This window comes from Podarcis gaigeae (genome assembly GCF_964106915.1).
Source record: "Podarcis gaigeae genome assembly, chromosome: 1".
NCBI lineage: Eukaryota > Metazoa > Chordata > Lepidosauria > Squamata > Lacertidae > Podarcis > Podarcis gaigeae.
Window position 1 is genome coordinate 84,184,830 of NC_139678.1, and position 24,297 is coordinate 84,209,126.

Below are 24,297 nucleotides of genomic sequence, written 5' to 3' on the forward strand. Positions count from 1 at the left end.
AACATGACTGCTTGCTTTCATGTCGAGGAAACAGCCAGAAGCAAAGGCTATATACAAAACAGAAACTCCCTGTGAGCAGGAAGTACGCAAGCTTGTGACACACAACAGCCTGTTCCTTTTTTAAGGAGGAACGGAAATATCCTAACAGCCTTTACTCCACAAACATCCACCAGCTTCAGAAGGTGAATTTCAACCAACTTACATTCCCAAATATCAGCCTGCTTCGGCCTTCCGACACCCATGAGCTTCCAAATGTGAACTCCACCAGCTTACATCCACCAATATCTGCTAGCTTTTGCTACATAGATCACCAGACATCAGTCAGCTCCTTGCCATGGATATCAGCCACTTTCAAGCTGTGATCCTGCTCATCAAGTAAAGTTGCCTTATCACTCCATAGCATCCCACAGCCAGATGATCACATTTGTCCATCTGCCAATTCACATCCTCCATGTGGAAAAAGACCAGACAATGCTGAATGTCACAGCTGATGCTTTCTGCGTTCTGTTGGGAAAGAGTAAAAGGCCCACATTTATATTCACTAGGTTGCCATGTTCTTTTGTGATGTCACAGATAGTCTGTAGCCAATGGCAACAGCTGAGGATGTTGCATCATAATCTCAGGCCTCACAATTATAAAGGCAGCTCAGCAGCAATTTGTCTATGTGCTTGTTTATTATTTAAAATATTTATAGACCAGCCTTCATCTGTACTGATACCATATGGGAACAAACCTTAAAATTGTTGTAGGAGATCTTTTTCAGCACAGAGGCCACATCTCCCTGAAGGGTGTTGTATGGCAGTGGTGGTTAAGGGTCAGAGTGGAGTGGAGCAATGTGACTCATATTTTTGTGCAAAAGCCAACCCTAAATTTTCTACGACAGTTGGGAAGTCTGGTTATGAAGACTAACTGTATGAAACACTTTTGTATAAACAAAATCTGCCCTTTTTCCCTTATGGGGTATCCAAGAGCCCATATAGAGTCCTTACATAGGTTACCTATTGGTAGGAGAAAATAGCAGAGGCCAACCAGAGAATATTGAGAAGCAAAGCAACTAGTAAGCCTGATCTTTATTGATCTGTTGCAACAGGGTGCTCCCCTCACACGCAGGAAAGGAGGAAGAACCCAGAACAAGGCCTTATATGGACATTTTAAATTCCCTGCTCTGGAGCTCAAGACCACCCCCCACATAACAGAAAAGGTGGTCTGAAACAGAAATCTGAATGACTTGCTTATCTCCTCTGACAGGTTACCTGTTTAATGGTCACGTATTGGATTGCCTGCTTACTTGATTAGATACCCTGGGGAGCCTGGCCAGTCTTTTGTAATGATAAATACTTAGTAATGATAAATATTTAGTTCCTAAGTCAGGTCACAGCTCACCCTATCCAAACACAGACATTAAGACAGGATTTGTGAAGGAAAAGACAATGGGGAGGCTTTCCCATTTTCCTTTGACCTTGCAGAGAAAACATTTGGTCAGTTTGGGACAGTTTGGGATCAAAAATGGTTCCAGGTCTGTCTTCCTGTGCTGATCTATGTATGCGCTTGGTTGGTACACTTATGAACATTTAACATATATCTAAGACCTCAAAATTCTTATCACAGTATGGCGGTTTAGGGTTTGCCAACAAATGTCTGCGTGTACATTTGTCTACTGTTTTGTGTGAGGTTTCTAGTACTACAGGTAACATTCTACATCTGGGCAGCCCAGATCCTGCCAATATAGTAAACTCAGCTACACAAATGTAATCGAGTAGAAGAGCCTTCCTAAAAAATATGGAAAAAAACCAAAACACACAACTGAAAACAAAAATCATAAACACTTAGAAACAGCAGCAACTTTCGGCAATGAAATGGCCATTCTTATTCGATTGGGCCGGAGTGTCAGATCTACAAATGAATTCAAACTCAGCCATTCTGTTGGAATCCCCTTTTTGAAGTAAGACAACTTTCCAGTTTGTTACAGAAAATCCAGGGAGACCAAAATTCTCCCATCGGTGGTTTCTGAGTGTCACCATTTTTTTAACGTTTGGTTCGTTTCCTTCCATGTATTGGCTGATATCTTGCATTGAAATAACGCAGTTTGGCTTATGTAGATAACTGCCAGAAGTGGCCTTCTGCTATGTTTCCTCTTCCTAAGAATAACGCTATTCGCTCTTTAAAGGAAAAAAAAAAGTCAATAGGAGGCGGGGGGGAGGGAGGAGACAGATGATGCTTAAATAGATCGTGCTCGCTTTCCTCCCATCCACGTGTCCCCTCCTTAGGCTGCCGGGAAGCAGAGTCCTTCCTCTTTTGCTGAGGACTACGACCTCCACAATGCACTTCGGTAGGCACTGCGCAAGCGCATGATGTGACCTCAAAGGCCCTCCGCTGCCTAGAGGCTTCCGGGAAGTATAGTTCGGAGGTGCGCGGCGTCTGCGGCGCAGTACGACGCGGCGGACTCCATCCCCCAGCATGCTTTGCGGGAAGGAGGCGACGTCGTGAGGGCGAGCCGACGGCGCGGGGTCAGCCAGTCACGTGCAGTACGAGGTGCGTGTGCCGTTGATGCTAGAGGAGGAGGAGACGGAGACGACGACGACGAAGAAGACGACGACGGTGGAGGCGGAGGCTGCCGCTGCTGCTGCCGCCGCTGTTGCTCTGGCTGCGCTGCGCGGGGGCTGTTTTCGTCGCTCTCGGCGGCTGGGCCCGCAGCGCGCGCCAGGGAAGCCCCCGAGCCGCTCGGCCGGGCGACGGCAGCACCATCGGCAGCATGAGCGACAACGATGACATCGAGGTGGAGAGCGACGTGAGTCTCTCGCGGCGCTTCCTCCCCGCTCCCCTTCCCGGCCTTTGCTCGGAGTCGGTGCGCCGACAGAGTCTCTCTCTCTCTCTGCCCGTCTGTGTGTTTCTCATTGCAGGGAGAGAAGCCGAGGTCTCAGCCCCCGGTGCTTATCTCTTCACAGGCCTCGCTTCCCGGCCCCCACCCGGCTCCTCAGGCAGAGAGAGGGGCCCGGCGGCCGGAGCCCCTGCCCGGGTTGGCGGGGAGGGGGAGGAGCAGGAGTGTTTGTGTGTGTTGCTGGCAGGCGCCTCGTCCTGGCCCGCAGTCTCGCCTGAAGGGGGAGGAAGAGGGGCGGGGGGCGGCTGCGTCTGGGGTCGGAGAGTCAGACAGACACCTGTTTGGGAGAGATTGTGGCGGTGGCGAGGCTGGAGCTGCTCCCGGGCTGGGCTCCAGGGGAGGAGACTTTTATCTAGGCCTCGTGCAGCTTGGCTGGGTAGTGATGGTGGTGGTTGGAGGTGGGGGGGGGGGGAGGCGAAGGGATTAGAGGGGGAAGCAAAGGACGAGGTGCTCAGAGGGGTTTTTTGGGGGGGGGGCGACTGTGGGCTGAAGGCCAAGAGTGGAGAGTCGAAAATCTGGGCCAGGGAGCAGCCATTGTCGTGTTGAATATAGATGGTTCGCAGCAAAGGCCGAAACCACAATTTTGCAGTGGGGTGAGGAGGGGTGGCTGTGATGGGAGCCCTGGCAGTTTCACCCTTGAGCTGCATCCCGCCTCTCAGGCCAGGCATGTGATGGAATCATATACTGCAGAGGGGAATTGACTACATTGACAGAAACCATATAGCACTATGTATTTCCTTGGGAGTCTGGAAGAGACGAAGACACGCTGTCTGGAGGAACAGAGGCTTTAGAGAAAAGACATCCACTGGTCTGTAGCCTTATCTTTCAGGGCAGCAAAGTGCACTGTCTTTGAAAGGCCTCTTTGGGGCTTCGAAGGGTTTTCTGCTTGCAGGATGCTGCATGCTGAAGGTTCCAAGAGGGTTGTGGAAGAGCCCCCCTCCTGCTGGTGCTGCCAGGGGATTTAATGAGTGAGAAGCTGGGAATTCTCTTATTTTGGTGTTTAATCTCCTTAGTGGATTATAGTGGAAATGCTGGCCTCTACAGAAAACTTCCACAAAGCAGCTTACTCTGACTCAGTTGTTGAATATTTAATTTTTTTATGTGTGTGTGTGTGTATGCTACTTGGATGTGCTTTCTAGCATCCCTAGCAATTTATAGTAAAAGCGAATTTCAGCCTTAAAGCCTTCTTATTCTTGAAATCTACACTATGATGCACAGCTTTGTTTGTGACCATGTAGAATAGCCAGTAATAGGGTTTTTCTGCATTGCCTTTGCTTGTTGGAAAGTTTCTTGTAGTGTATTGAAGCACTAGAAACTTGTGGATGCTGGTATACTACGGCCTCTATAAGAATTTAATTAAGTAACTTTGCTTGTTGAGTGTGGATAAAAGTGCAATGGAGAGTAGTGTTTAATGTATAGTCAGCATTTTAGAAAAAGGGTGGATTGATTTCTAATTAAAGTGTAAAGAAAAAATGTCAAACTTAAGTCAAGTTTCCTATTTGAAAACCACATGTCTACTGCACATACATACATACATACTGACTAGTTTCTATAGCAAAGCATATTGACTTGCAGCTAAACACAGCTTTTATACAAACCAGCAGTATAATCCAAAACCTTCAGCCATGCAGTGCAGGTTGGCTGCAAATTTGCACCTGCTCCATTAAACATTAGTTATTGGGGGAAAAGGAGACTTCACTAAAAAGTGAATGTCCATGCTGATTGTCAAAAATATCAATAATTTGAAAACTCACATTAGAAGAAGGATGGGGAGGCTCTTACTTCCTGCAACTTCCTCTGTTCCCCTGAAAAGCTCCTCCAGGGTGGGACGGGGCTTTGTGACCTCACCTTCCAGCAGGAGCATCCAGTAAATCTCAGTTCCTTCCACAAACAGGAGTAACTCCTATGCTGGAACCATACAAACCTGTGCCCCTTAGGATGCCACAAAAAAGTCATGTATTTATATTGATTGGTATCAGGTTTCTTTGTTTTTTTGCCAAAATACATATTTCCCCTTATATGTATTCTTCTATGCATCTTTAAATAGAAAAGCATTCTTTTTAACAGTAAATGTGTTTAAGAGATTGCCATGATTTAGTTTTAAGAGATTGTATGTGTAGAGCTTAACATTTGTATTAAATTAGGATTCCATTTTAAAGGATGTTATATAAAATCTGGTTTTTAATAATGAATACTGATCCACCTTGAGAAAAACTAACTTAGTTGCTGTTGTACATGCCTGTCCAGTTCAAATTGCCTGGCTTTTGAGAATGTACAGAGGTCCAGCTTAATATTTACTCAGTGTAACAAATCAAGGTGTAAGACGCTTTTCCTCCTTGTTGTGCTAAACAGGAAAACCTTAGAAAAAGAATTCTGTTTCCATGGTGAAATATGCAACCACTGAAATTCATGTAGCTAAAGAAAGAAGCAAAATTATTTCTACTTACTTTCTGGTGGGTATTCCTAGGAACACTAGGTCTCCAGAAGAATTTTAAGCTATTGACATTTTCTTTAAAATATGACCGGGTTGAAGGCCAGTGGGTGATGTTTCACAGAGAGCTGCTAGGAAGTTGACTAAAGCTGAATCGGTGAGAAAAATCAGCATTATGTTTTCCAAATTTTGTGTGAATAGTTACATTAAATTTATTGATCATTAATGAAAATGTCTATTTTGTTTTATTCTGGCAAATTCATGTTCACAATGTGCAGTTGCAGGTGTTGAGAAACCAGTTGTGTTGGGGGGGGAGCAACTAAAAGGTAGCACTTCACTTGCATTAAAAGCACTTCATATACCTCAATGATGTGTGTTGCGTTTATGGTGTGGTGTGTGTGCTGGAACCCTTCCGGCTACCTGTGGTTGGATTGTTTTGTTTCAAGTCCTCCCATTTTTGCAAATTGACTTTCTAACTGTGGCACATTTTTTGAGGGGAAAGAGGCTGTAGCTTAGGAGTATAGAATGTACTTTACATGCAGAGTGTTCCAGGTTCAATCCCCAGCATCACCATGTAGAAATGGGATAGACCACTCTCTGAAATACTGGGGAGCCACTGCCAGTCAGTATAGACAATATTGAGTTAGATGGAACAATGGTCTAACTTGGTATATGGCAGCAATGTTCCTGTGAGATACTGAACCTCCTTTTGATTCTTATGGTGGGTGAGCACCATGATAGAATTCACTCAGTGTACTTGGATTACTCATTATATTTTAGGAGAACAACTTTTATTTGAGTTTTGTAACATAGCTACATAATTTAATTTGTGATGACTACAAATTCAAAGGCACTTCTCTGTTGTATTGGTGAATGCCAGTATGTGAAGGAGAGTACTAAATATTTGCCAATTGCGTGAGATGAGCATAGGCTTGTGGCTGCCATTCCATATAGAAATTTGGGAATATTGTCCCAAAAAGTCATGTTTCTGAGAAACATCATGCTTTCACTAGCTAGTAGGGCTGAGCGATGTCTGAAATAAGGATTGAACTATTGTAGAGGTGAATGGGTTAATGCTCTGGCAACTGCTACTACTCAGGAGTCTAAAACAGATACATTTTTATTTACTTTTAACATATTGTTACAACTGTTATTTTATAGTACAGTTGTACCTTGGATCCCAAACACCCTGGGACTCAGGCATTTCGGCTCCCAAGTGCCGCAAACCTGAAAGTGATTGTTCCGGTTTGCGAACGTTCTTTTGGAACCCGGACAACTGGCAGGGCTTACACTGCTTCTGATTGGCTGCAGGAGCTTCCTGCAGGAGCACATGCACACATCATAATTCCTGATATATCACCATGCCAAATATTATGAAACTGTTACCACAAAGTGGACTTCCAACCAATTTTGGACAATTTATTGATGCATCGCCCTAGTGATCAACTTAGGCCAATTAATTTCAGTGGGGCTACTCTAAGTAAAAGTTAAGTAGGATGCAACAGTGAAATAATAAAATACCATAAAAAACTGACTATACCACAGCATTCATAAAAACCTGAGTTCTTGCGGCTTTGCCTGCATTATCTGAGTACTTTGAACTGATTTTGGACCATGTATTGATACATCGCCCAGCCCTAGTGGCTACCTATATTGCCTCTAGCATTTTATATTTTATGGGGGTAATTGGGGCACTAGAAAGCAGAAGTAGACCTCCACTGTTGTTGCACAGTATCTCCTCTTCCATCATTCCTGAGCATTGGTTACGCTTGCTCTGGCTGATGTGGGTTGGACTTAAAACAACATCTCAAAGGCCATAGGCTAGCCCACCCTGTTGTAAAGACCGAAGAGTTCTGTTTTAGGGCAATATGGAATACAAACTGAAGTCACATCCAGCTTGCTATGTTAATCTGTAAGTTTTTGGATGGGTGACTGTTTGATGCAGGGGCCAACAAACTTTTTCAGCAGGAGGCTGGTCCACTGTCCCTCAGACCTTGTGGGGAGCCAGACTATATTTTGAAAAAAATATATGAATGAATTCCTATGCCTCACAAATAACCCAGAGCTGCATTTAAAATACAAGGACACATTCTACTCATGTAAAAACACACTGATCCCCAGACCGTCTGTGGGCCGGATTTAGAAGGTGATTGGGCCGGATCCGGCCCCCGGGCCTTAGTTTGCCTACCCATGGTTTGAGTCTTGTGTACTTAGAAGACTAGGGTAAAATTACTGTGTGCCACAATTGTCACATGTGGTTCAAAGCCTATTGTGCTGCTGTGGATGCTGTAAGAGTTGCTTCTTTTGAGAACTGTCTCTTCAGGTTGAGATAAAGCAGAATGTTGTGAGGCTACCAAATGCCCATTGTGCTATGATGAACACATATTTTCAGCTGCCAAAGACGGAGCCTTCAATGTGCAGCATTAGGGCTAGATTTCAAAGGACTTTCCCCAGCATTTGGTTCAATGTAGGCCTAGTTGCTTTCAAACTCATGATATGTCTTAACATACCTACCTGAATAAAAGACTAAGATCCCTCCTTTATATTCAGCTGCCTGACTCCTTGCAAGTTATAAAACCAAGATTGGGTTTTCAGAGCTAAATTCCACTGTTTCTTTTCTGGTTTGAATGGGTTCATATCCATGAGTTCATGTACATTACACACAGTTCTAACTGTCAGACTCTATTAAGACAGAAGGATATTGGTTTCCTCCCTCTTCTCAGCCCTCTTTCCTTGCCAGGAGCTGATATTTTCCTGGACAGTCCAATGGTTTTGAAAGTAGCTGATGAGGTAGTAATGGAGAGTGGCATGGCAGTGGGCCACCGTACTCTGATGAATGGAGGCTAGTGTTTTCTTGCTATCCTTATTCGGCATTTAGTCTGGCATGTGCCAACCAGAACTCATTGGATTAGATTTGGCAGTCTTTCCGAAATGCAATTCACTTGCTTTGAATTATTGCCAGTAATACGTTACAGTAGGGCCAGGTGCTATATCCACTGTTAACTGGGCCCGTTGTTACGAAGCGATTTGAGGAAACGTGATGTTTAGCATACCACAACCAATGGTATCTGTGTCACCTTGGCCGTAGTTGTGATATTGGGCTTCTCTTAATAGAAAAAGCATAGCTCACCTGCATTACCTTGGTTTTCTAGGTTCCTTAGAATTCCCTAGAACTAACAATGAAATGTACCAGCTATGAAACGGGGAGCAGGGTTATATTTTCAATGGTCAATGTTTTTATAGTTTGCCTTTAAATTATTATAACACTCCTAAATATGGCAATACATACCTGCTTGGTGAAATTGGCTAGTTGAACTGGCTTTTGAGATCAGCATCAGTGTTAGAAACTCACATATATAAGCCAGATGGCACATTAAACTTAGGTTACAGTTGCCACAACTCAGTGTCTAGGCACCATTTCCCCCCGCCCCGCCCCCCCGGGAATTTCTTCTTCATTTCATTTCTATACCGCTTTATATTTTAAAGAAAAAATCTCAAAGCAGTTTACAGCACACTAAAACATCAAATACAACAATCCAGAATAAAACAAATTCAAGCTTCAAGAAAAATATTTCGGATTCTCCTCTAAGTGACATTTTGCTTTTTGCATATTTATTTACCTACTTAATTTATATAGCTGCCCCATAGTAGAAGTACCCTAGGTGCAATGGTTGGGATGTTGGACTAGGATCTGGGAGATCAGGGTTCAAATCGCCACTCAATCATAAAGCTCACTATGTAACCTTGGACCGGTCACAGCCTCCTAACCTACCTCACCAGTTGGTTAGAGGATGGTGCTGATAATACCAGAGTTGCAGGTTTGATCCCCATATGGGACACCTGTTTATTCCTGCATTGCAGGGGGTTGGACTAGTTGATTCTCAGGATCGCTTCCAACTCTACAATTCTATTATTCTCACAGGGTTGTTGTAGGGATGAATTGATGAGAGGGGTGAATCATGTACTCCTTGGAGAAAAAGGTGGGATGTAAATGCAGTAAATAAGCTCTTTTGCTTACCTGCTTGAGAAAGTTGGAGAGGCCAACCAGATGGAGATGTCGGTCACCAACCTGGCATCTGGAGATCTCCACATGGTCACAATTGGACCTGCACCAGTAGCAAAATGCACCTGCCTAATTTCTAACACTGCTCAGCATGCAATAAAATTGCCTGAATGGCCATGTGATAACATAAATTTTAGAATATCTCGGCGCTGCTGTGACTGGCATTAACATTTGTTAGTGGCACTAATAATTTTAGCAGTACTACCCCATGAACTGTGGACAATTAGGCAGTGGCCTTCTGTCATATTTGTTTATGACATATTTGTTGGGCACTCTCCAGCTATTTTGCAACCTTTTTTATGTCTGTTATTTTAGGCTTCTATAAAATTCTTTAAAATAAATAAAATCTTAGTTTTTACACTGAAGTAGATTCTTATTATAAGCACACACATGGCCAAGTATTAAAGGGTAACTGGAAAGAGTTATAACTACTGTGGTCCATGGGAAGATTCTGTGGCTATTTGCTGAACTGGTTGTAAGAAAGTGGTGTTATAGATGCAACCAGTAATCATTATCACACTACCTCAGAATTAACTCCTGTATGGGAAAGTGTCTGCAACTAGCACTTTGGTCATTCTGTGGTAACTTGACTACAGTGCAGTGTGTCAGGTAGAGTTATACCTTCTCTCTTTTATTTCTCTGGATACAGATAATATCACCAGTATATTTTTCTTTACCCTATTTTTACCATGGTCATATTCATGGCTTCTTATGTAATCTTAGAGACCAGTGCAGCCACTTGGCAACTAGTGTGAGCAGATTTGAGGCTCTTCTAGTTTCCTCTGCTTTCCTGATCTCCTTAAAGTCATTTGGGCAGCACTTTATAAATATGCAACTGCTTTGCATCAACTTTTCAAATGCCTACAAAGCTAGAAGCTATGGAAGATCATCTCCTTAAATTGCATCATTTGGCACATTATTAACATAGGGACTTACATTTATAACAATTTGGTGTTTTTTTCACATTACTCAATACCTTAACTAAATTGCACATTTTCTTTTCTGGCGTGGCCTTAAGTAACACCATAGGACACTAGTGAGTTTGGGTCCTAGTCCTTTTTCAGGATGATTATTTTTCTTTCTTTCTACGTGTTGGTATGATTTGAGAAGTTCTCTGATGGTGTTTCCTGCTTGGCAGGGGGTTGGACTCGATGGCCCTTGTGGTCTCTTCCAACTCTATGATTCTTTGAGTCACTTTCTTCTTTGGCTAACCTTGAAGCATTTTGCTGCTGGCCAGTTCTTGGCTTGAGATCTCTGAAGATAGTGTATGTGAACTTGGAATTTAGTCTGCCTTTTCACCATAGCTAGCTTGTCACATGCACTCTTGATGCACACAGCTTAATAACTGTAGATGGGCTGACAACAAATATCATCGGTATCCCTCGAACTTGTTTTTCCTTTCCTTTCCTTTTTAAAGTAGTAACTGTCTGGCAGATCCAAGTGATCTGTGTGTCTCCTACTTTGCCACCACAAAGTTCTGAACCTTGTGTGACCTGTGTCAGAGGAAAAGATTGGACCACTCCTTGTTAGTCAAGCTCTTCCTCTAACAAGGTGACCTAAAGGGAACTATGACAGACAGAAATAAGTTCTTTGTGCTTTGGATTTGGGGTCCAGCCACACCCAGAGTGCCTGTTTACATCTGGCAGACAATTTCTACGTATGGAGCTGGGTGTGGGATCATTGCCAAACCTGTGTGACTGGAGACTGCCTTGACATTTGAAAGGTGGGGTTTCATTAATCATAGTTTGAGTTCAGTGTGCCACCGGAATCACCTTTAAATTGCAATGAGAACAAAAGGCTATCAGTCAGTCCAAAAAAGAGGAAGAGGAAGCCAGAGATGGTGTAAATGTGATGTGCTTCAGAAATAATTTAAATGTATTTTAAAGCTGCTTCAAAAAGCTATCCGAAAAGCACACTGTGAAAACACTGCATTTGCCGACACACCATATTTTTCTGCGATCGGTCTTCATAATTAGAGAGGGATTAAATTAAACAGAAATGAGTCTTTTTCCTGAAGGAAAAAAATGACTTAAACGTGTAAGATTTTAATGATAAATTCAGGTGTGACACTTAAAGCAGCATCTTCTGTTACACTATATTTGACTTTAAATGGCATAGACCATTAGTGGTGTGGTGTCCATTCTGGTGAGGGATAGGAAAGAAGGGTGGGGTTTGGGGGTGTTTTTTTGACAAACAGTTCACTTCAAAGGGCCTAATGACAATGATCTTCTATTTTATGGTAGAGAATGGCTATTGGGAATTATTGGATCTGGGTTGTAATAAGTGAGTCCTAGGTACATGGTGGGAGTTGAGGACTAGGGTAGCTGATCTTGCATGTGTCAGTAGATGGTGGTGCTACTCTGGAAATATATTTTCTCCCAGAAATCCTCTGAGCAGTCTTTGATAGAGTTGCGGCTGTGTTCACATCCTTCGGCTGCTTCTACTATGAAATTGGAATGGCATTCTATTACCATGGAGCTCCTACATAAAAATAATCCAGGTGTTGAAGTAAGTTTCTTCAATCAAGGACCTAGCTTTGGATTTTGAATGGCATTGAATTTTAAATGTTCAGCTGCGGTGCTATAGTGAAACAAAGTAGTCCTATCTTTTCTTTTTTTACTATGAACAGATAAGGTGATATTCCATGTTTCCTGCAGTGCTTTGGCAATTGCATTTGAAGTCTCTCTGTAGTGCAGTCCCCAGAAATTCTTGTTACTGGGAACGGTCTTCTGACTCCCGTCCTTAGCAAATCATGGAGCATATTTTGAAATCTTAGTGCTCTCTTTGGGGACAGATAATCTAGTCCAGGAGGCATCACAAAAGTCTTTCTGAACAATCATGTGCAGATGAGTTTGATCAAGGAACTTGCTGCAGGGCAAAAGCCCACCCTCCTCTTTACTAATCATACTTGTTTTGTGTGCTTGCTCTGGACTTGAACAGCCTTGAATGCTTCTTTTGCTGACCCTTTGTTTCTTTCCCTCTCTTAGCAGAGTTTTGATTCAAAAGAGCATTCCTTTTTGTTCTGTACACAGTAATCTAGGGGGCTGGTGTTCAGCGGCAGCCGCATGTCTTGTTGCCCAGTGGGACAGTGATGATTCTAATACTTGTTCTCTGTTTTGTCTGTCCTAGGCTGACAAACGTGCTCACCACAATGCACTGGAGCGCAAACGTAGGGACCACATAAAGGACAGTTTCCACAGCCTGCGGGACTCTGTGCCATCACTTCAGGGAGAGAAGGTGAGTTTATTGAGAGAAGTGATGATCTTCCCCTGGGTTCTGTCTGTTAATCACAAAAGAATTGCATCCCAGTCCCATTTTGCCTTAAGTTTCTGAGCAGGAAGGAGCCAGTGCCAATACAGCTTAGAAGGTACTTCTGCGAAGGTCTCAAAGAGTTTGCGTATAGAAATGTTTTTGCTGCTCCAGAAAGCTAATAGTAAAATGAAGATGAAATATTGTTGTGAGAAGTAACTTACCCTTCCATCAAGCATTTCTAAATAATGGAAAGTCTTTTACCACGTGGCCTCACAGGCCTGAAGAGAGATGGTGCTTCTTCCTGATCCATCCAGCTCTTCCTTGATGAGGGTGATATAGGAACATTTCATTGGATCTCAGCTTGTGATTAGTCATCTGTGTTTGCTTTACCCGCATTGAAAATTTGCTTTTGTTGTAGGGGTGTTTTCAGTTATTTGCCATGAGCACATGACCGCCCCTCAATTTGCACTTAGAAATATTGGCATGTAGAATTTCAGTTTAGGCTTGTGGCAAACAGTTGAGACGGGTATCCTTCAGTCTTGAGAAGGAGCAAACACCCATGAGGAGTTTTTATGTTAATTTGCCCTAGGTGTGCAGAGAAGGTGTGAAGGTTGACTTCCTTGCCTTTCTTCTCTATACTTGCAGGTAATGAATAAATAATGCTAGCAGGTAACTTTTAGCTTTCCTTAGTGCTAAAGTGGCTGTTCTAAAAAGGAATGAGGAAATTGTGCTCTGTTAATCACCAGTGGTTACAATACCTACAGGGTTTTCTGCAGAAGCTCAGTACAAGGTACTGAGCTTGATAGGCAACATTTTTTATGCACAGTCACCTCTGATGACACTGTCCTAGACATTGTCAAGACACACCCACTTAGTACTCAGGTCATGTAGGCAAAGCTGCCAGAACTCAGGTTTTTATTAATGCTGTGGTATAGTCTGTTTTTATGGTATTTTATTATTTTACTGTAGTATCCAACTTAACTTTTACTTGGAGGAGACCCACTGAAATTAATTGGTCTACATTGGTTGTTAGGGCTGGGCGATTTATCGATACATTGTCCAAAATTGGTTGGAAGTCCACATTATGTTAAAAGTTTCATAATATTGGACTTGGCGATATATCACAAATCACGATGCATGTGCGTGCTATGTAAAAAATTGTGATGTGGGGGAAATTGTGAAGCCTGTCATTGCTTCTCTTATGAGGTCTGCCGCCCCTTGTTGCTTTGTACTATAAAATAACAGTTGCAACAGTATGTTAAAGGTAACTAAATGTATCCGTTAGTAGCAGTTCCCAGGCCACTACCCCATTCGCTTCTACATAGTTCCATCCTTATTTCAGACATTGTGATATATCGGGGTATCACAGGGGTCAGCAATAATTTTCAGCAGACCTTCCCTCAGACCTTGTGGGGGGCTGGACTATATTTTTTGGGGGGAAATGAACAAATTCCTATGCCCCACAAATAACCCAGAGATGCATTTTAAATAAAAGCATGCATTCTACTCATGTAAAAACACCAGTCAGGCCCCACAAATAACCCAGAAATGCATTTTAAATTAAAGGGCACGTTCTACTCATGTAAAAGCATGCTGATTCCCGGACCATCCACAGGCTGGATTTATAAGGCGATTGGGCCGGATCCGGACCCCGGGCCTTAGTTTGTCTACCCATGGTGTATAGCAATGCTTAATCAGACATCTCTCAGCCCTATTGGTCATGTTCGTGAATTTCAGTGGGTTTACTCTTAAGTATGACTAATGTTGGATACATTTCTGTATTTAATGTGTTACTCTATAAGGCTATATACACACTGTAAATTTAAAGTACAGGGTTCCCCGCCCAATTGCTGGGAACTGTAGTTTACACGCCCCCCCGAGTTACAATTCCCAGCACCCTTAACAAACTACAGTTGCCAGCATTCTTTGGGGATTCAAAGTCATGTGGCTTCAAATGTATGACATGTATACAGCCTAAATTGTTGTGACATTGACTCATAAAGGTGGCCTATAAATGTTTCTAAATGATAAATAAATGAATGTTAGTTAAAATATGTGGCCTGCTTTTCTGCTTTTTGAATTCTCCTTTGAGGTTAATGCAAGCTTCTGAGTAAAGCGCCTGGAATTTTATGCCCTGTTTGGGGAGATTGATTGGCAGGGTTTCTTTATGGTGATGTCAACTCCATTGGAGTTCAAAATATTTGAAAGCCATTATGCTTATATTCGGGACGCAGGTGGCGCTGTGGGTTAAAGCCTCAGCGCCTAGGACTTGCCAATCAAAAGGTCGGCGGTTCGAATCCCTGCGGCGGTGTGCGCTCCCGCTGCTCGGTCCCAGCGCCTGCCAACCTAGCAGTTCGAAAGCACCTCCGGGTGCAAGTAGATAAATAGGGACCGCTTACCAGCGGGAAGGTAAACGGCGTTTCCGTGTGCGGCTCTGGCTCGCCAGAGCAGCGATGTCACGCTGGCCACGTGACCCGGAAGTGTCTCCGGACAGCGCTGGCCCCTGGCCTCTTGAGTGAGATGGGCGCACAACCCCAGAGTCTGTCAAGACTGGCCCGTACGGGCAGGGGTACCTTTACCTTTACCTTTATGCTTATATTGTTCTGCGTATCTGGGATGCAGTGACAGCATGGGGTCAACACCAGTTTCTGCTTAATACATAAAAATGACGTAAACCTATTGTTGAACCCTAGCACTGGTATTTTACCATTTAAACACTGTAGTTACAATTTATTTGATGAACATCTGACTGCATTTTCTAATGCACATCCGCATTCTAGTACAAAGCCTACTAAACATTTGGGGTTTGAGTTTATTTGCAAATTCTATAAACTGTTGAAGGGAATATCTCTCACACTGTACATATGTTGGAACCTATACTGTTGACCACAATAGGATTCTTCTTTCAAGCCTATTTCCAGTGTGGGAAGGGGGGAAACAAAGGAGCCCTGTGGGTGTCTAGTGTAACTAGTTGGGCATAAATAATCATTTTAAGGCCTGGTTAGATTTCAGTAAGGGCTAATGGTCTGTCTGCCAGCTTAACCCAACCTCTAAAAGTAAGTCTAGCTTGGGGTCCTACATTGCTTTTGATAAACTGTTCAGGGTTTAACATTGTGGATTTCTGTCTGCACCTTTGCTGTTTCAACTTGACACACAGATATAATTTAAAAAGGTCCCACCACTGATCAAAGAAGGAGCAGAGGAGTTGACTGTCTCTAGCTGAGGACAGCCTACTATGTTGAACCTGAAGCCTAGCTTTTGGCAAGCTTCTGTTTTCAAGAGCAGAAAAGCTCTTGCTGCTAATAAGGCAAGGCTCTGAAACTTTGCATTAAAATGAATAACCCTCAAATCCATATTCTGTGACTGGGAGCCTGTCTGTGTTTAAATCTTTCTTTATTCCCGCTTGACTCCAGTGGGAGGATACTTCATTGGAATGCAATTTGATGAAAACCTGTATTACACTTCTATTCATTTATTTTTTAGAAAGCAAAAAAAGCAGATTACTGTAGAAGATGTAAGCAATTCAAGTTTAATGGACAATATGGAAGCAAACAGGAGATTCAGCAACCAGGTTAGCTGAAAACCAGCTATGAACTAAGTGAAAATATGCCACTGCTGTATAAGCTTGTGGTAAATTGCCTCCAAAACGCTAAGAGCAATCAAATAAACAATAATGGGAGCTTATTGTCTCCCAGGTTAGAATTCATAAACACCAATAGCAGAATATGCTTTTCATGTTGACAACTGGAGTTCATTAGAAAGAAATGAGAAAATGGCACATGCAGTGTCCCCCCCCCAATGTTGAGAATTAAAAAGCAAATTGCATTAAAATTTGTACTGTGTAGCAATAATGATAAATAACATTTACATATTGCTTTCAAGTGTTTAAAGCACTTCATATGCATTATCAAAATTTCATATTTACAACAGTTGGTATGTCCCCCACCACCCAACCCCACCTCTGCAATATGGGGGATGAGACAGAGCCACATAGTGAAAGTCAAACCAAGATCTTCTGACTGGCTTGGAGAGTGGCATTTTTGCAAGCAAAATTAACTTAGTAGGGCAGGCTGGACAATGCAGAAATGTTTCATTATACTGGGACCATGAACCATAAAGTACCAAGTTGATGCATGCAGGTGCTGGGGGAAGTAGAGTCACTTGGATTAATTACTAAAAGTGACATATTTGCTGCTGTTTCTCATTTGCTAATTGTAGAGACTGTCTTGCCCAACCTTAATTGCATTCTGAAGAAATGCTGCAGCCATCAATAGAAGAAGAAATGGGCAAATTCCAGTAAAAAAAGGTATTTCCAAGTCCCATTAACTTTAATGAGAGGGTTAAGGACACACTTACTTGTCCACCAAACTCAGTGGGACATAACTTTTGCCAGGTTATACACAGTGTCAGGAAATATTAAGAAAGAAAATGATAGATGTGGGTCTATATATGCTGCACATTTTATGATACATTTAGTGGCAGGATGAGAACATAGTGAAGCTGGGCAAGATCTACATATAAGCAGGGTTGTTCACAGAACTCACACGATGAAAGTCCCAGAGGGGAAATAGTTTGACAGTGGCAAGTACCAGGTTTAATTCTGAAAAGTAGACTATAGCTAAATTGACAACAAAGTTATGTGGACAGTATAGAACTACTGGTTTTTGTTTTGGCATACAACACTGTCCAGCCACGATGGCAATGTAGAATATTTTCAACCTTTTAGAACAGATCCTTTTTAAAACTGAGAAAGGATGTTGGCATTGTTACCACATCAGAAATGAAACCTTTTTTTAAAAAAACAACCACAGAGCTTATGCCTGCCTAACTCTGTTTCTCTGTGATTGCATTATTCTTTAGCTTAGAGCTGTGTGTTCCTGTTATAAAAACCAGAAGAAAATGTTAAAAACAGGAATATCTGTTGGCAAATGCAAATGTGACTATTCAAAAATTAAATACAAATATGTGTATTATTGCCTCTTGTCTTCCATCTTATTGCACCACCATAAATATCCTCCTTTAAATGTTTGCAATTTGAAAATGAAACTAAAACTTAACTGCATATCAGCATTGTTTTTGTGTTATGCAGCTGTTTAGCTAACAATGATGCTTTAAAATAGGCCTGCTTTGTGTTTTCTTTCTTTAATAAACAGTTTTTTACAGGTGATGGGGGTGTGCTTTGCCAGCCTTGCTGCTTCCATTTAGGAACAGTGTGAAGCTACTGAATACGTAACCGAGCTCAAGTATTGCTGTCCAGATCTGTAGACCACTTAGAGGTTATTACAATTAAGCAGTATACAAATCTTGTAAAATAGATGCAACTTTCTGTGCAAGGGACCCTGGCCCTCTAAAATCTGTCATAGCTGCTTATTCAGGTTTGAGCTTCACATATTTTAATGAGAGCCATGATGTCTTTCATAAAACATCTTCAGATAAAGCGCACATGATATAATTTTAGTCCTGCTTACAAGGGGAAATTGAAGCCCATCAAAACAAAGCAGTTCCAACCAGTCCTTTGGACAGTACAGCCTGCCCCCTTGACCTTCCATAGAGCAGGTTTGTCTGATCCAGCAGCATCCAGTAATGGAGAGAGCCTTCCCTCAAAAATGCCTTCAGACTAGGTTCTCCTTCCTTCCTTTTCCTTTCAGTCTGCAGTTGAAGCCATCAGCAGCCCTTTTTCTTATTTCTCATCCCACTTGAGTCTTCTAATCAGTAACTTCAGTATAAATATGAGTACTGCATTAAAAATATACATGCATATATAGTCTACTAGCAGCTTTGAAAAACTTTCCAAGAACATTTTACGAACCTGAGTTCTTATGAGAGCAGGTAAGCAATTGCCTTGTATCGCTTCAGGCTGCTGCTGAGTTAGATGGCCAGCATTTTGCAGTCCCAGTTGCTGAGCGAAAACGTAAGCCAGGAGAAGTATAGGTGCAGCAGAGCACTGCGTTATTGTTTTAGGATGGTATCCAGTGGTGTCCATACAAGAGTAGAGAGGACTTTTGCTCATGCAATGGGCCTTCCCGTTCCTGTTCCTCTCCTTCCACCTACATGCCCCAAAATCTTTTTTGGGGGCTGGGGGAGGACCCTCTAGATCCATTCAGAGGATGGAGGACAAGGGGTCCCACAATGTGAGCAAAGATTTGGTAGCACAGTGTTGACTTTTGCTGTTAAGTGATCTGAGTGTCTGTTTTGATGGTCAGGGAACGTTATGCTCAAATGCCAATAATGTGGGAATAATTTGCATGTTGCTTTATCTCTATGGAGGAAAACAGCAGATTGTTCTGTGGATACTGAATAGCAGTTGGAAGACTCTACTTTGCTGAAAGAGTTCTTGCGAGCAGAAGGATTTGTTTGCAGAATTGCTGGCATGGGGAATGATCCAAGTCTATAGCTCCCTGTAGGAGTTTCATTGATTGCTCCATCTGCTGTTGCTTTAGTACTGGGAACAGGTGTCATTAGTACAATTGATTCAGGAACTCAGTATAGTGGGATTGGAAAACAGTTCACATATTCTGAGTCTCAAAGTTGCTTTCTCTAGTGCTGAACTTTTTGCAAATATTACATGGACTTCAAGATTGAACCTAAGTCAAATGTGGACTGGGTTGAGGAATCAGTTTTCTAGCCTCCCTGCAGAAGGGAATATCAGACTTGCTGCCTTCGTGAACTAGGACTTTATCTGGTGTGTGTTTTTTCCTACTATTGCAACAGGCATCCCGGGCCCAAATCCTAGATAAAGCCACAGAGTACATCCAGTACATGCGTCGGAAAAACCACACACACCAGCAGGACATTGATGACTTAAAGCGCCAGAACGCCCTGCTGGAGCAGCAAGGTGAGTGAGGCTGCGTTAGGGCACTCCATATGCCATCTTATGGGTAAGGATACTGTGCCACCTCTCAACAAAGCCCTCTGCTATCCGTGTTTCTCTGCCAGGGAAGCTCCCCCAACCTGGTGCCTTCAATATGTCTTGGTCTACAACTCCCAGCCGTCATATCTTTGCTGGCTGGGGCTGATGGGAGTTAGTCCAAGAAGCCTGAAGGAAAGCAAGTTGGGGGAGACGGCTGTAAGGTGTCCAGTGATCAGGAACCCATGAAGTAAGGCTGGGGTTGGAGTGAGAAGATCCAAAGTTTTGCACATTGGCAATGAAGCCATTGAATACAGTCATTCAAAACAGCCCAAGGATTGGGGTTTGCTCTGAGGAGTCTTTCTCCCTTGCGTGGCGAGTTCCCGCCCCCCACCAGGATAAATAAAGACACGAGACACCATAGTTTAAGGTTAAATGGGCAAATTAGGCCACAACTTTATTGAATTCAGGAATGAGAGGCATTGGCTTAGGCATTGGTCCTAACGACTATCCGGCTCCAGCCCACTTGCTGGAGACACGGGGAAGGGTTAACACTATATCAGGGGAGTCTCCCGCCGAGGCACGTCGACTAGGAGCTCCCCCGGGTCACCGCTCTGGGGCGTGCCTTTGGCCCACACCTCCATAGGCTTCGGACAGGGCCACGCCCCCCGGAGTCCTTTAACGGACCACCCTTCGCTCACTGGGGGGAGGTGATGGCCTTCCTCCACCCCCCACATCCTCTTAACCCCTTCTTACCAATGCCTACCGCCAATGCCGAAAAGTTGTGACGAGTTGCTACGAGGTAGGCGAAAAACCAAATGGCTGAAATTGCCAATTGGGAAAAATTCCTACCATGCCCCTTGCGGCGACAGACCGAAGTCCATAGCAAAGTCAGAGACCTACCTAAAGCCCACCTAAATGGAGGGAGGGTGGGAAAACGTGAGGGCTAGCCGGCGAAAAGAGAGCGAGCCCCCTCTGCGTCGGCCCTAAATAGGTCAGGTCACGCACCCCCCCCCCAGCCAGCCGATTGGCTGGCTGGGGGGGCAGACACAGCCGGGATTCCCCTGCTCTCGCGGGGGCTGAAACCAGCCCCCGCTCACATGGGGGGTGGGCGTAAAGCCCGCAACCCCAGCTCCTGGGCAGGCCGGAAGTGGCTTTGCCTAAGATATACAGTTTATGCCAGGATGGTGATTATGGTGGGATTGTTTGATGGAACAGTGTAAGTGAGTGGCATGTTCCTGTTTTGAAGCATACAAAGTTTTCTATAGCCGAATAATTACGACATATTTAAAGCTGGTAAGTTGCTGCTCACAAGGGAGGACTAATGGTTGCCACTAGGCAGAAGTATAAGTAGCAAGTTTCACAGTGCTGTGTGTGTGTGTGTGTGTGTGTGTGCATGCGTGCATACACACACACACACATACACACACACAGGATTTATCAAACCTTAAAGCCCAACTTCACTGCACCTCTGCTTCTGACACCGGGAACAGGGGGCATAAAACAACCCAATAATAGTTAATTGCAAAGGTGTATTGATGGAAGATTAATAGTCTAGCACTGAACTACACTGGTTCATTTCGGAGTGCAGCAGGCATTTGTTAGATTTTTTTTTACTCCACCTCCTGTTCCAAACGGAAACACAAGGCAGCTTACATAACTAAAACTAAATATACAATCAACATTCAGTTATGGAAACAGTTGAGTAGCAGAGCAACAGACAAACAATTAAAGAGCCAGTGAACCAACAGCCATTGCTAATTTGCAGGCAAGTTGAAAGCTTGCTAAAAAAATGAATGTTTTTGATGGGCAGCAGAATAATTTAAAAAATGGAACCAAACTTCCCAAGACAGAGATATCTACATTCTGTGTGTAACCAGAAGGCTCTCTCTTGTGCATTGATGACTTAAAGTGCCAGAATGTCCTGACTAGGACACACATATGGGCCATGGGCTGAGCTGTCAACAGTATGGCAAAAACTGGAATTACTATACATGGCTAACTTACATCCATTAATTTCAGTGGATTTACTCTGAGTAGAACTTAGTTGGGTTCAGTCCTATGATACAAACAGAAAAGAAAGGAAGAACACAAATGAATTTCCCCATAATGCAATTAACATACTTTCACTAATCTTTCTGAAAAAATATAATTTATTTCACATAATATTCCCCAAACCTATGTCTGTTTTTTTTAATCAGACCTTAGGAAAAAGTGGTATATTTCCAAAACTTTCTCAATCTTCCCCCAGTTTGGGCCTTAACATCTTTAGAGGTACCAATCTTAGTTACAGAACTGAGTTACAGTATTTTTCGCTCTATAACATGCACCCGACCATAACACGCACATAGTTTTTAGAGGAGGAAAACAACAAAAAATATTCTAAACGAAACAGTGGATGTATGATTTTTGTGGTTCATGCTGTGGCCACAGACATGGGATCTGACGGTGAGTTTGAGGTAGCCCAATGCAAAAATCCTGAGGATCCATGTGGATCCGTGCTTTGTAACCACGTTTTAAGTGGGGAGGGAAGGAAAAGCACTCGAGGGACAAGGATGGGGTGGGTGGAGAAGGATGCTGTTAATAATGCAGAAGAGGGGTATAAAAGGAGAAGCAAGCAGGCTCTGCTTCTCTCCCTCCTCCCCGGCTCGCTGAAAAACTTTGCCGCTATTTAGCCAGTTGAGTGGGGAGGAGAGAGGGACAGAGAGCCTGCTTGCTTTAAAGGAGCCAACCGGACAGGAGCTGCTTACACTCGTGTAAGCGGCTCCTCTCCTCTCCCGCTTTGCACCTTTAAAGCAAGCAGGCTCTCTGTCCCTCTCTCCTCCCCACTCAGCGGCTCTTCTCCCGCTTTGCTGTTTCAAAGCGAGCCACGGAGGAGGGAAGGAAGGGGAACCATGGATCCTCTGCTCACGACTGCAGCAGATCCCCCCACCATCCGTAGACATTCGCTCCATAACACGCACAGACATTTCCCCTTACTTTCTAGGAGGAAAAAAGTGAGTGTTATGGTGCAAAAAATACGGTATTTGGGAATCTTTCTTTTTAATTTTGATTTTAAAAATTGTGTTTATACTACCTTAACTACATTTAGTTTTTTAAAAGCAGAGTATGCCAATCAATAACATTCTGTCAGCCAAGTGTTAAGATCACCAACATGAGAGCATGTTCATGTTATGTGCAGCGCCTACTTTTCCCCAGCCTATTTCCATATGCTTGTTCTTGCCTTTTAGTTCGTGCCCTGGAGAAGGCAAGGTCAAGTGCTCAGCTGCAGGCCAACTATTCCTCTTCAGACAACAGCCTCTACACCAATCCCAAGGGCAGTACCATCTCCGCCTTTGATGGAGGCTCCGACTCCAGTTCAGAGTCTGAGCTGGAAGAGCCACAGAGCCGGAAGAAGCTTCGTATGGAGGCCAGCTAGAAGAGGCCCCTGTTCCCGCTGCCATTAGACACTCGCTGGCTGCTTAAGGACTTTCCTTTTTTTTCTTTAGTAGAGGCTCTCGGACTGCAGCTTCCCCTGTTCCTTGCCCCTATGTGGCCCCTTTTGAGTTAATCCAACCCCTTGGCTTGGCAGCTTACCTTCTGGAAGACACCGGCCATAGCTTGGAGCAGGATGTAGTTTTGTCTTGTCCTGCCTCATGGCTGCAAGTTCTAGTGTCAGGAATGCCCAGGCCATTCGATGAACTCATGAGTCTATGGTTGCCTGGACTCTGTGGTGACAATGACCCCTCCATCCTTTCACTAGAGCCGTACCAGTCACTGTCTCATCAAAATATGTTTATTTATGACAACAAAGCCAAATGTCCCCTGAAGGATCTTGGTGGGGGAAGGGAATCATGCAGAGCCATGCGAGTGCATGTCCCTAGTTTCCTGAAAGGATGGTGCAGGATTCAGGGTGAAGCAGGGAGATGGATTTCCTTTTTGTACTTTGGCAAGTGATTAATTGGTATTTATTTCCTACTATGGAAACTCAATCTGATCAGATTCCTCCTCTTGCTGCGGACATTGGTGACGTGAAGCTACAGATTCATACCATGATCAGTTCTTCCCTCTTAATGAATTTCTCAGAATTAGAGCCAGCTTTTATAATGTAAATACACACCACAAGCTTTGTTACTTGGTACTAATAACTGCATCAAAGCGTGGACCTCCTGCCCTCTGGCAAATGGGCCAGTTACCCCATAACGACTTAAATGGGCACAGGCTGTGAGTGAGCAAAGGCCACTGTGTGTATGTGTGCATGTGCACGCACATGTGCATGAGTGTGCATATGCGTGCGTGTGTGTGTGTGTCGGTGTGTGTGACCTTATATTTTTGTCTTCTTCCCACTCTTGTTTGTGACGTTTTCTGAATCTAGTGTATACAAGTGTAGCTTGGTCTCTGTCCAGGTGTGAGTCTATTCCATGAACTGAAGTATGTTGTACATACTGCCCAAGAATTGTCTTGCAAGTTAAGGCTTCCCTTTACTATAAGACTATAAATAAAAAAGTATTTTATCCTTTTGAGTGGTACTGGTGTTTTTGTGGAAACCGATAGGGGTGGGTATGCCTCTTGGCAGTTTTGCTTGCAGTTTTCTGACAGTAGAGACAGAAGAATTTCTATTCCCACGTGAGAAAAGGCTTAACCTGTTGAAATAGAATTATGAGCAAGGCTTCACAGGCAAACTCAACATTTATTTAAGATCTCCAAATCTTGCACTTCTCCGATATGCTGATACAGGGGAGTTACTGTAAAGTGCTTCTGTACTTTTAGTAAGTTGATCAAATAAAGGAAGAGCTTTGCAGGTATATCTCTTCTAGTAGGATAAGAAAGATCGCTTCTGCTACATG

At 43.4% G+C, this 24,297-nt stretch overlaps 1 protein-coding gene across 2 annotated transcripts; it reads left to right on the forward strand.

The window, feature by feature from the left end:
• Positions 1-2,414: 2,414 nt before the first annotated feature.
• MAX (MYC associated factor X) lies at positions 2,415-23,969 on the forward strand. Of its 2 annotated transcripts, none has more exons than XM_083727812.1 (4): positions 2,415-2,788; positions 12,502-12,609; positions 19,336-19,459; positions 22,702-23,969. In XM_083727812.1, exons 1-4 carry the CDS (start codon positions 2,753-2,755, stop codon positions 22,887-22,889), a joined length of 456 nt encoding a protein of 151 aa, XP_083583938.1. In that variant the 5' UTR covers positions 2,415-2,752; the 3' UTR covers positions 22,890-23,969. The 2 variants fall into 2 exon arrangements, with proteins under 2 accessions (XP_083583938.1, XP_083583937.1); XM_083727811.1 differs by having other exon boundaries at positions 2,520-2,788; positions 12,502-12,608; positions 19,329-19,459.
• Positions 23,970-24,297: the final 328 nt, after the last annotated feature.